At 38.4% G+C, this 13,869-nt stretch overlaps 1 protein-coding gene across 1 annotated transcript in view; it reads left to right on the top strand.

The window, feature by feature from the left end:
• LOC150090443 (integrin beta-PS-like) overlaps nucleotides 1–13,869 on the top strand; it is a 268,161-nt gene that overhangs the window by 179,380 nt on the left and 74,912 nt on the right. Inside the window, exon 17 of the mRNA XM_090389885.1 lies at nucleotides 11,154–11,226. Within this exon, the coding sequence (XP_090246011.1) occupies nucleotides 11,154–11,226 (73 nt within the window). The remainder of the gene's footprint in view (nucleotides 1–11,153; nucleotides 11,227–13,869) is intronic.

Genomic DNA, 13,869 nt, shown 5'->3' on the forward strand with positions numbered 1-13,869 from the left:
GGAAAGCTGCTGAAATTTATTTAAAATTTTTTTTGATTCACCATTAAATGAATCTTTCATGTTATGTATAGCGTGTTTGGCATAATCAGTAAGCAAATACTAAAAATTTAATGTTCCTGAAATTGTCATTCTACACATGATGGAAATGTTGAAACAGTATTTTCGGAAATAAATATGCAGTGGTATTCATAATGCAAAAATATGAAGACTGTGTGGTTTAATCAACTAAAAATCAACAATTTTATAAGATGATTAAATAACACTTTTAAAAGTGTTTAAAATAAAATGTTGGAATTGTTAATCCTTAGTTCAGTGGTGGCCAACAAGTCGATCACGGCTTTAATTTTGGTTGTACACGACGAATTTTAAATATTTCCTTTATTGCATTAGCATTAGTAGAGAGGCATATGATGCAAGAAAGCAAGCTTATGCAGCATCAGCCAAAAAAAAAAAAAAAAAACCCCACTCCCATTTCACCCCTCCATTCGTTCGAAATACCTGTCCAGCTGAGCCTTAAATTTATTTAGGCTATCAACTTCCACAACAAGGGATGGAAGTCTGTTCCATCAACCAACTACCCGCTGGCTAAAGGCAAATTTCCACACATCTATCCTACATCTCTTTCCTCAATTTGAATTTATGCCCTATCAGGTGATTATTCTTAGCAAGAGGAAAAATCCCATCGGCATTGAGCATGCTCAAACCATTCAAGGATTTATACACCTTTATCAGATCACCTCGCTGGTGCCTAGTCTCCAAACACTGTAATTTGCAAAACTTAAGCCTTTCTTCGTAAGAGCAACCCTTTGTTCCATTCACTAATCTTGTTACCCTTCTCCGTACTCGTTCCAGCAGCTCTACATCCTTCTTGAAATGAGGCCTCCAGACCTGTATACCGTACTCAACGTGTGGCCTGACCATTGCCTTATACAACGGAGTAATCACCTCCTTATCCCTACTAGAAAAATTCCTGTATATCATTTGACAAGACACCATGAGCTACTCTTGCAGCCCGTCTGCACTGCTCAGAGAACTTCATATCTACCAGCACAATTACCCCCCGGTCCTTTTCATTCTCTGCCACTGTCAGTGTAGTACCACAGAGTTGATACATTGCTCTGGGGTTACTGTTTCTCATGTGTAGTACTTTACATTTGTCAATGTTCAACTTCATTTGCCACCTCTCAGCCCATCTGCTCAACCTTTCCAGATCCTGTTGCAGCAGCAAAGTGTCAGTAGTGTCCTAAAGAACCTTTCCAACCTTTGTATCATCTGCAAACTTGGACATTAAACTTGATATACCATCATCAATATCATTTATAAATACAGAAAACAACAATGGACCCAACACTGAACCCTGAGGAACTCCACTAATAACATTAGTCCACGATGAGCAGTGTCCATTGACTACCACTCTCTGTCTTCTCCCCCTCAACCATCCCTTTATCCATAGCAGCAATTTGCCTCCAATGCCACACTGCTCCAATTTGTGCAGCAGTCTTCCATGTGCAACAGTATCAAAAGCCTTTCTAAGATCCAAATATATAATATCAAAGTTATTCCCTGCATCCAGTTTTTTTGTGACTGCATCATAGTATCCAATCAAATTGGTCAGGCAAGACTTTCCCTTAACAAAACCATGCTGTGTCTGAGCTATAACTGAAGTCTTGTCTAGATGATCCTGCAGTGCTTCTTTAACCAGTGCCTCCATTAATTTTCCTGGAACAGAAGTTAAACTCACAGTTCTATAAATACTTGTGTCAGCCTTTGATCCTCCTTTGTGAATTGGGGTCACATTTGCACATCTCCAGTCTATGGGTACCTCCCCTGAGTCCAAAGAAGCTCTCATAATTATGGCTAAGGGTTTGCTTACTTCCTTTGCTGCCTCCTTTAATATAACTGGATAGATCCCATCCACGCTGGGTGCCTTTTTTATGTTTATCCTGAACAATATCTTCTCCACTTTCCTCTCAGTTATTACAAAATCATCTAGCCCACTGCCAGGTTACTTCACCTCTGGCATTCCCCTTCCTGAATAACTCCCCATGTGTGAATGTAGATGGAAAATACTTGTTTAGTTTGTTAGCCACCTGAGCTGGATCATCAACAGTTGAACCATCAATATCCAGTTGACCAATCTGATTCATCACTTTCCTTCTAGAGTTTACATCTGTAAAAAACTCTTTTCTGTTTTTCTTTGCATCCTTTGCGAAGAATTTCTCATAATCTGCCTTTGCCTGCCTAATCTGCTTTGTGACTTCGTTACAGACCAGATTATATCTATCATAGGCCTCCATGTCACCCATTAATTTTTGTGTATCCCATGCATTTTTCTTCTCTGCCATATGTCTCATTAATTCATCTGACATCCATTTAGGCATAAAACTTGAACAATATTTCTTAGTTGGTATGTAAAGCCTAGTAGCTTCCAAGATAAGTTCTTTGAATGCTTCTCATTTTGAATTTGCTGTTAGTAACATCATTAGTTGGTCCCACTGTATAGAATTTAAATACTGTCTCAGACCATCCTAGTCGCCTTTACGAAAGCAATAACCCTTCCCTTTACCCCTGATGGTAATTACCTCTTTGAGTAAATCCCACTTCAGCACACTGTGATCACTGCCACCTAGTGGTTCCTTTATCTGCAGATTCTTAATGCATGAAGAATCACTACTGATAATCAGATCAAGTGTATTACTTCCTCTAGTTGCTCCCGAACATTCTGATGTAGAAAACATTCATCCAATAAATCCACAAAAGCCTTGCTAGTGTGTGAGTGACCAACCCACAAATTCCAATCAATATCTTGGAAATTAAAATCCCCCATTATCAGACTCTGATTTACTGGTCCACTCCATTTCCCTGTACAGTTTCTTATTATACTCGTCAGAGTCATTAGGCCTATAGCACACACTCCTACTCTCAATTTTGATTTCCCAATGCTTATGTCACACCAAACTGACTCGACACTGCACTGTCCAGCGGTGTCAACTGGCTTTACTTCCTTGGATTTTATGCTATTTCTTAACTAATAGCATAACCCCTCCTCCCTTCCTATCCTGTATATCCTTCCTGTACACATTGTACTCCCCAAATTCCAGTTCTGCATTCCTTATATCTGTGTGACACCACGTCTCTGATATCCCAACAATATCTACCTTTGATGTTTTGAGCAATACCTCAAATTCATCAAATTTATTTATCTGTTGAACCACGTGACTACTCTTGTCACCGTGCAGCTGCTAGGCTTGTTTAGTAAAAATTCATGCAGTTACGTTGTGGAGAGCATAGTTTGTCGAATTCTTATTTAGCTTACTTAATATAAATAACTGGAAGGTACTTATACTTTAATTTAACACCCTTTGGACTGGAGGCAGCTAATGAATGCTGCCAACAAACAGGCATATCAGATCGCCCTATCCAACCGCTTCGAGATGCTGGCCGTGCCCGAGGATATAAATGAAGAAGAAAAGCAGATCTCTGATGCCATCCTGGAATGTGCCAAGCCCCTATGTCCACCTGCCCGACGTCGAACGCAACCATGGATATCAGACGAGTGCCTCGACCTCGTGGACAAACGGAAACAGGCAAAGTTGGTCGACTTTGAACGGTACCGGCAGCTAAACCGAGAAGTCCGACAAAGAATGACAGCAGAAAGAGAAGCATACTGGAACCAAGTGGCAGACGATCTTGAAGTGGCGGCATCCAAAAACGAGTACCGCACTCTCTACCGCACCCTCAGATGTCTGAGTGGAAAGACCAAATTGACTAGTGACAACATCAAGAATGCTGATGGGACCTTCGTGAGATCACCATCCGAACGCCTGCAACGGTGGAGTGAATTCTTCAAAGCTTTGTATAATCACGACCCACCTCAGGGACCGCCAGCAACAGCACTCTCGATCGACCCCCCTGAGGTCTCCATGGTCGATGTTGAGCCAACAGTAGAAGAAGTGAAAGCAGCCATACAATCCCTGAAGCATGGCAGGGCACCAGGAGTGGACCAAGTCACCACAGAAGCGATCAAAGCTGGGGGAGATGTACTGCTTCGCCGACTACACTCACTCCTCAAAACCATCTGGTGCACTGAACAAATTCCGTTAACATGGAGGAAAGCCATTATCGTACCGATCCACAAGAAAGGTGATAACCGGAACTGCAAGAACTACCGTGGCATCAGCCTCCTTTCCATCATCGGAAAGGTCTTTATGAAGATCATCCAGTCAAGACTGCAAAAACATCGCGAGCAAACCAGTCGAGAAGAACAGGCAGGATTTAGACCCGGGCGAGGATGCTGTGATCAAATCTTTGCCATTCGTCAGCTGATGGAGGAGAGGATCCGGTGTGGACAGCGAACCGTCATTGTTTTCATTGACTTTAAGTCTGCTTTCGACTGTGTCCACCGGCCTGCCTTATGGAAACTACTAGAGGTTGAACATGTACCTCGAAAAGTCATCACACTCCTCCAAACTGCATACAACGGTTTAACCAGCCAGGTGCGCATCCAGAACGATTTATCTGAGGAATTTACCATCCAAACTGGAGTCCGCCAAGGGGATGTAGCCTCCCCGTTGCTTTTCAACATCGTGGTTGACGCCATTATGAGGCAAGCATTCAGAAACAGACAGGGCATACAATATGACAAGGATCACTATGTGACTGACCTGATGTTTGCTGATGATAGTGCTATCCTTGCCGGTAACGACGCTGAAGCCATGGACATCCTCTACGACATTGCCCGCATTGCCCGGCCATACGGTTTGAAGATCAATGCTGGTAAGACAAAGGCCCTGACAACAGATGGGTCGCAAGCCACCATCTATCTCGAAGGCGTCCAGATCGAGCAAGTGCAGGAATTTAAATACCTTGGGTCGCTGGTCCAGGAGAAGAAAGTTGCATCCACCATGGAAATCCACAGCAGAATTGGACAGGCGGCCACTGCGTTCGCCTCGCTCAAATGGTGTCTGTGGAAGAGGACCAACATTTCCACAAAGACTAAAATCCGACTCTTCCGGACTTTGATCCTGCCCATTCTTCTTTACGGATCGGAAACATGGATTTGTCTCAAGTTAGATTTGAACAAACTTGAGGTATTCCAAATGCGATGCCTGCGGCAGATCTTGGGCATCTCTCTTCGTGACCGCATCACTAATGATACCATCCGCGCCAGATGCCAACAGCAACCAACCATTGCCGACCAAATCCAGAAGCGAAGGCTCAGATGGTTTGGCCACGTATGTAGAATGGGCACGAACAGAATACCATCCACACTCCTTTGGAGACAACGACCCACCCAATGGAGCATCCAACGGACCGCGCCTAGGAAAACGTGGGCCAAGCAAGTGGAAGATGACTTGAAGAGCCGACATCTCGACCTTAACCAGGCCAGGACTGAAGCCATGGATCGTAAGGTATGGAAGAACATCACAGAGCAAGTCCGAAACCCTGCGGCACCTACAGCAGCATACTGGTTGCGTGGCCAACCGCCTCCCCCAGCTGCCAGCTAAGGACCAAAGAAGAAGAAGAAGAACACCCTTTGATTTAAAATGAATACTATGAAAAAGCGTAAAATGTATCATTTTCATCAAGAGTGAGAACTAGAATACTTTTTTGTAATGATAAAATAAAAATGTTGTTTTTTGATTTCCAATGCTTCCATAGCTATACCCAAAAAAGGAAATTTAGAAAGGCACGTCAACGCACTCCATGGTAAATACCAATCGGATTTTCTGCCTAAGTGACCTTAGAAAAAATAAATTAAAAGAACTTAAATCCAGATTATTCACGTAACAAAATTTCTTCATGACACCTAATTTACAATCTAAAGCAGTAACTAGCATCATTTATCGTGAGTCATCTTCTTGCAAAAAATGCAAACCATTTTCTGATGGTCAATTCATCAAAGACGTATTTTTAGAAATCAGACTTTTTTTGAAAATTTTATGAACAAAAATGAAATTAGAAGTGCTCTTCAAGATCTGCAATTATCTCGAAATACTGTGATGCGACACATCGAAAAAATTAGTAAAAATGTGAGATAACAATTGCGTGCTCATATTGCTAATTGTGTGACCTTTTCTTTACAACTGGATGAATCTACAGATGTCAGTGATACTGCTCAATTGCTGGTTTTTATTTGTATGGTTTTCAACGATTCTACCACTAGAGAAGAACTGCTGGGTATGGTTTCGTTAAAAGAAAGAACTATAGAGGCCTTGATATATTTAACGCATTCAAAAACTTTATTGAAAAAATTAAATTACCACTATTTAAGCTCGTATCAATAACAACAGAAGGAGCTAAAGCAGTGACAGGGCATCACGGATTCATCGCATTGTGCCAAAAGGATGATGAATTCCCAGATATTTTGAATTACCACTGTATCATCCAACAACAAGTGTTAGCCAGCAAAAGATTAAATACTAAAAGTGTTATGGACATAGCTTTCAAAATCGTGAATTCCATCATAGGACAATCTCTTCAAAGGAGACTTTTCAAAATGCAACTCGATGAAAATTAACCAGATCTGATATTACACACAGATGTGAGTTGGCTGAGTCAGAGTAAGTTTCTACTGAGATTTCGAAATTTGCTGAATGAAATTTTAAAAAAAATTGTTGATTGAAGGAGAGATGATTATCAGCAGCTACAAGATGCAGAGTGGTGTGATCTGGCTTTTTTTGCAGATTTTACCAGAAATTAAGTGATCTTAATTTGGAATTACAAGGAAAAGAAAAATGTAACATGATTAATAGTATTTCTGCATATAAATATCAATTTTTGGAAATGGCTATAGATCTCAAAGAAAAAAAATTCGATCATTTTGCAAATATGCAAGGTCATTTGCAACAATATCCTGTTTTTGAATTTAATAGACAGAAATATTTTTCTGAAATTGAGAAAGTTGTGGATGATTTTTAAACCTGATTTGGTGATTTTAAAACAATCGAAGACATTGTTCAATATATTTCTTATCCATTTATTGTTGACTTAGATACGAAACAAATTGAAGAAAAAATCGCCAAAATTTTTCACATGCAGAAAATACTACTTCAAAATGAAATTATTACATTGCGAAACGATATCTTGCTATAAGCCAGATCATCAGAAAAAGACTTGGAAATATGTTTGCCGAGAAAAGTACCCAAATGTAAAAAAATGCAGTGAGCTTTTAAATTGCTGTTTTATTCCACATGTCTATGTGAATAGGCCTTTTCGTGTTTGAAACAAAGACGAAGAATCTCTCTACTCTTACGGACTTGCATACAGAAGATTCTTTACGGTTGGCCTACACAGTATATCCCCGATTTTGAAAGCTTGGCAGATAACAAGACACAAAATTCACATAAATTAAAAATTTACATACGTATGAATTTAAAATAAGAATTCTGAATTGTATTTAATTTTAAAATTTATAAACAACATTTTTAAATATTTGTTGATTAACTGGGTTCAGGGGATGAACCTAAGGTTAATAAACAGATGATAATAAGAATAACTTTTTTAACCATGTGCAATGAAATTCTTGAGATGGTAGATCGTGGCACATTTTGAAGAAAAAAAGTAGATCGCATCACAAATTAAGTTGGTCACCCCTGCCTTAGTTATCAACTAAGGACAGCACACAGTCCTTTTGCTATTTTGGTATTGTAGCCTTTTAGGACTTTGTCTTTCTAGGCTTCTTCAGCCCCCCACCATTTCATGTTCTCTAATGTCTTGTTCTCCATATCCCCCATCTTTGTTTATTTAGTATTCCATTTCAAAAATTTGAGTTTGTTTTAATTTTAACTTTATTTACTCTGTCTTAGTCTGCCTTAATTTTCAGTTGCTCATCTATTTGGTTTTGTTTAAACCATTTTTTGTTTTCTCTTTCTCTGTAGTTGCTTTAGGTTTTTCAAGATATTTATCTTTCATAAGTTTTCTCTCATTTCTGCTTGAAGTGAGGATCAACATTTGCATGTGTTGAGTGCTTACCTTATTTCAGTTGCACACCTTGCACAGGTACCTACCACAGTTGTGCTTCCTGTTGGTTGAGTATCAGTTTTCAATTTCATTATATTTAAAAAAAAAAAAAATTTATTTAGTTCATTTCCAAATTTTGAATTTGTTTTATAGCTTTACTATGCCTTTCATTTCAATTTGCTCATCCATTTGATTTTGTTTAAACAATTTTTCATTTTATCTTTCTCTCTGAGTTGGTTCAGGTTTCATGAGGTGGCTTTCATATTTAAGCATGTCTCTCATCTGTTGGTCTTTCTTATTGGTGTGGGGACACTCATGACCAGTTTGCTGTGTCTGAAATACAACCATTTGGGATCCACAAGCAAAAAGGGGCAAACAAGCAAAAAGGAGCAACTTTTATGCATGAACCATGAACATTTCATTTATTGCCTTTATTCCTCCAATCAGCACATGGCAACAGACATAATATGGTCGGCCTATGTGATATGTATGAAAAAAAAGGTATATATATAAGTAAAAAATAATATTGCAGATTTCTATTGGTCTAGTTTAATTAAATTTTGGAAGACTTGATAAATTGTTCTAAAAGAACTAAATATTTAACTTCGAGAAAACCTGCCCACTATGAGTAGAGTTATTCTATGCACTTTACACATACAGGACTGGGCAGGGAAACAGGTGATTTTACAAGCCAGTTTTTTTCTGCTCTGGTTGTGAGGATTGCATCACCCAACATACTGTTGTCCATATTGTGCCATTTAATGCATCATGCCCTGGAGTGGAGTGGTGCACAGCATGCTTTTGCCATTAAGACATTTTACAAAAATAACAGTTAAGAGGCCACTTGATGTTTACTTCATGTTCACATTAAGCTTAAGTTTTAGGATCCTGTTGTGTCTACTCGTGCCATCAAAAAATGAGTATGTAATTTTGAAGAAATTGGTTCTGCTCTCAAATAAAAGCCTCCAGGTGGAATAAGAAGTGCCCAGACATCAGAAAACATCGCAGCTGTCAAGACTGCTCTGATATGGAGTCAAGCATACTGCCTGTTGGCATGCACTGCTTTTAAATTTATCTGATAGGAGTGTTTGAAGAATATTGCACCAGGACTTAAGTTCCGCCCTCTTGAATTCATTTAAATGATTAAAGAGGGCGAAACTTAGTCCTGGTGCAATATTCTTCAAACACTCCTATCAGATAAGTTTAAAAGCAGTGCATGCCAACGGGCAGTATGCTTCAGGTTCCATATCAGAGCAGTGAATGTTGGTAGCACAGTTGATAGAATCAGTCTTCCCCACAATGTGTGGAAAAGACCTGAGTTCACATCTTATTGAAGATGTGAAGAATTTTTATGGGTCTTTTTCACAACATGGCTGAAATGGTTGAAATATGGTTAATAGGTCTCAGCTGAATTTAGCATTGGTTTTTTTTTCTCCTGGAAACTCAGGTTTTTCACCCAGCAAACAGAAAATTAACCATAGAACATATGCAGTTTACAGGCAGTATATACAGAGCAATATGGCCTTAGTTGCTGATGCTCCTAAAACCCTACTACAACAACTTAAGTTCCATCCTTATGAGGTAGAGATACTGAAAGAATTGAAACCTCATGATCTCTTTACCTGTAAAAGTTTTTGTCAAGAAATACTAACTCAAATGGATCACAATGAAGGCTTATTCAAAATCTATGGATATCTGATGGGGAAGCTCATTTTCATTTAAACAGTTTTATTAATAAAGAAAACTTTCATTATTAGTTGGAAGAAATCCTTCAATTCCACCAGCAACCATTGCAAAGTTGACTGAGTAACAATGTTGCATGCAATATCATCTCACATCATTATAAGTCCATATTTTTTTGAAAATGATAATGAAAGGGTAACAACTGTGACATCAGGCCACTATGCTAATGTGATCAACTTTTTTGACAGATGAACTAGCTACTAAGTTTCCTCAAGTTAGTGAGGTTGTTTGGTTTCAATAAGATGGCACATATCATCACCAGAAATGGTGGCATTTCTTGAACTCAAAGGTCCCCCAGACCTGTCAGCATGTGACTTTTTTATGGGGGAACTTAAAATGCAAGGTGTACTCTCTTCACCCACACAGTATTGAAGAGCTGAAAGAAAGAATTCCTTTAGAGATGCTACACTGTATCATGGGAAATGTGTGGAAATTAGAAGGTCTGCACAGAGATGGAGGTCACCTCAAGGATATAAACTTCAAAAAATAAACAGCATGCTATGTACTCTAAAGGTGGTATACAGTTGTGCCCCTGTATCCGCTGATTCAGTGACCCGTGGTTAACCACGGAAAAACAACGAAAAAACTTAACATGTACTACTCGCGTGTCCAATACAATGCTTCCCTTTATTTTTTACGATGTCAGTTTTAAATCGAATAGCTTCCCTTTATTTTTTACAAAGTTTGGTCACCAAAATTATAATGGCTTTTACAGATTTAATGGGTGCACTGTTTTCAAACTTTTGAATAATTTCAAGTTTTTGTTTAATTTGAAAGCACAACTCTTGCATTTGCCCATCATTTTCGCAATTTCTAAACAAAAAAAAAAAAAATAGTTATTATAAAAAAAAAAAAAAAAAATTCCGACATCCCTGATGATACAAAATTTGTCCTTTTGTGGTGCGACAGAACACAACACTAAATTAAATGTTTTAGTTTGATTTAGTGCGATGCATTAAATCAAACTAAACATTTGGTCTTTTTTCTTTTTTTTTTTAAATTTAGAGTCTTGAAGTGTCCCGGTAAATCGAGAGTCTGCTGTACTTTATTATTACCATATTTAATGTTGGTAATGTCTTACTGGATGTTTAATTTATCAATTAAACTTTATTATGCGTATGTATGTACAAGAAAATCACGTTATATATGGGGTCAGCAGGTATTCGCTTATATCTGCTGTTTCAGCCATCTATGGTAGGTCTTGGAACGTATCCCCCGTGGATACGGGAGTCTTACTGTATTTGTAATTTGGCAGATACAGATTCTTTATGTAATTATTGAATTTTTAAAATCTCTCATTTCCCTTCCTCACACTGTATATGCTGATGCCCCTAAAAAGGTACAATTTCCCTATTCATCTGGGGAATTGCACTCATTATTGATAAATGTAAATATCTTTTTTCAGTTTAAAATTTATATTAGATGTCAATAAAATATTGATATTTTAGAGGCAACAGTTCTGACTACTGCTCCAACCGAGGAGAATGTGTCTGTGGTGTCTGTGAATGCAACCCTGCACAAGTAAGCAGAATTAAATTTGTTTATACATTTTATTTTTGATCATAGTCGAAGATTTCTGCATTTTATGAATAAATCTATAGTGTAATTAAGGTGCAAAATAAGATTTTCCCCATCCAAATGATTTCTTAATTCACTTTTTGAGTAGAACACCTCATGACAAAGTAAATTTTGTTAAATAAAAAATATTTTTTGCACTGGTTATCAAATTTAATATTACAATAAGTTTAATGGGTGTCTGTCCATTTCAATCTTTATCTCTCTCTCTCTCTCTCTCTCTCTCTCTCTGGGATGGATAATAAATAATAAATTTTAATTACATTATAAACCGACATGCATTCATTCATTGAGTTGATTGCATGTTTATCTGGAATTGCTTTTCTCCGTTATTTTGAAAATCCATAGACTTTGTAATGTTCAGTAACTAATTAAATCATTGAATGAAAGCTTAACAATAAATCTTAAAAAGCAGTGTCACAAGATATATAGACAAGTTTATTATACCAACATTATTTGTTAACCTAAATGTAAAGTTACTTTCCCTCTCCCACAAAATCTGTAAAACAGACCATAAGAAATCTAGTGCAAAAATCTAAAACTAAGCTAAGGCACAAGAATAAAAATTAGTGTATTATGAAAAAGAAACACCGTTTACCATGAAACAAGTAACTGTACAGGGAAATAGAGTGGGTAAGTAAATCAGAGATTCTTATAATGGGGGATTTTAATTTCCCAGATATTGACTGGAATTTGTGGATTGGTCACTCTCACACGCTATCAGGGCTTTTGTGGATTTATTGGATGATTGTTTTCTACATCAGACTACCAACTAAGGCACCCCAATATTAATATAAATTGTCACTTAGAGTGTCACTTAGTAGTGCAAGTGCACTACTAAGAGTGAGTATTACTGATTATTTGCTAATGCTATCAAGGCAGTGTTAGGTGGGTTGGAAAACTGCTTACTTGGGGGGATACAAGGACTAATAGATTAACAGTAGCCACTGGCAGAGGTGAAAGTGATTCTTGCACTGCTTCTATTGGAATGAGCAGCAGCCTGGAAAACAAGATGCAGGATATTTCAGAGACTGCTGGGAGTCATTGTGGTACAAGTAAACACATGGGTTGTGTTAGGGTAGCTAAGAATAGGAACAGGTGCATGTATACTTGCATGTACACCAATGCTAGGAGTTTGGTAAATAAATTTGATGAAATTTGAGGTATTGTTGAAAACATCAAAGGCAGATATTGTTGGGATATCAGAGACTTGGTGTCACACAGATATAAGGAATGCAGAACTGGAATTTGGGGAGTACAATGTGTACAGAAAGGATAGGAAGGGAGGAGGGGTTAGGCTATTAGTTAAGAAACACATAAAATCCAAGGAAGTGAAACCAGTTGGCATCGCTGGACAGTGCAGTGTCCAGTCAGTTTGGTGTGACATAAGCATTGGGAGATCAAAATTGAGAGTAGGAGTGTGCTATAGGCCTAATGACTCTGATGAGTATAATAAGAAACTCTACATATTGTAGTTTTAAATGTTTTCCACCAACCTTATGTAGAAATAAAACACAACGAAAACGAAAACTGGAATCTTGATAACTATGTATTTATAATAAATTATATTTGCCTGTATTTACAATAAATTATATTTAACTTTACAACTAAAATATATAAAATATACATTAAAATATACTAAATTAAAAGCGATAAAACCATAGCTTTCGAAGGCTCCTGCCTTCTTCTTCAGTGGTATTTTCTTTATTCTGCAGTGCATCTTTAACTACCAGCAGGTTCACGGTACTCATCACGTGTTCCGTTCTCTTGTGTTACGGAACCAGAAGTGGCTCGGGAATGGGTCATATGGAACCGTTCATCCCTTCTGAGGATAGTAGCCTCGAAGAGGGGATGGATCCGCATTCCTCTATCTTTATTAAGGTTCACTGTGGAACAGATCCGCAAACTCTCGAGCCACTTGCGGTCCCAGAACTTATGCACCCTATCGGTGGTGATAGCATCGTCTGGGGAGATCTGGTGCTGCTTCTCCCAAAAATGCTCGGCCACGGTGGACTTACCATACTCGGCATTTCTTATTGCTTTAGTGTGCTCCCCCAGACTATCTTTGAGACTGCGTTTTGTTTCCCCTACATAACACCCCCCACAATCAGGGCATCTAATACTACATACAACCCCACTTGCATTCTCTTTTTGAATGGGGTCCTTTACTTGTGACACGATTGTGTGCAGCCTCCGCCCCGGAAGCTGCACACTACGCATCTGATAATTTCGTAGTACTCTAGTTATGTGCTCGGTTAAATCCGGATAGTAGGGAATGTATGCAGTGGATACTGGCGTAAAAGATTCGCCTCTCCTCTGATTTCCTTTAATATATTTTTCTATAATCCTCTGGGGGTAGACACATTTTGTAAGATCCGTCGTGATGCGTTCATACTCTACCTTCCTATCCTCAGAGGTACTACAGTGTGATTTTTGCCCTGTCAACTAATGTTCTAACCACACTGTTCCTATAATGGCTGGCTTGAGCTGAATTGTAGTGGGAATATTGACCTTTACACATCGATTTCCTAAGACCTTAGTCTTTAGTTGTTGGTCTTCCCTACAGACCAACACATCTAGGAACGGCAA

Source organism: Mastigoproctus giganteus, chromosome 2 (assembly GCF_048544385.1).
Source record: "Mastigoproctus giganteus isolate SK-2022 chromosome 2, ASM4854438v1, whole genome shotgun sequence".
In the NCBI taxonomy this organism is placed as follows: domain Eukaryota; kingdom Metazoa; phylum Arthropoda; class Arachnida; order Uropygi; family Thelyphonidae; genus Mastigoproctus; species Mastigoproctus giganteus.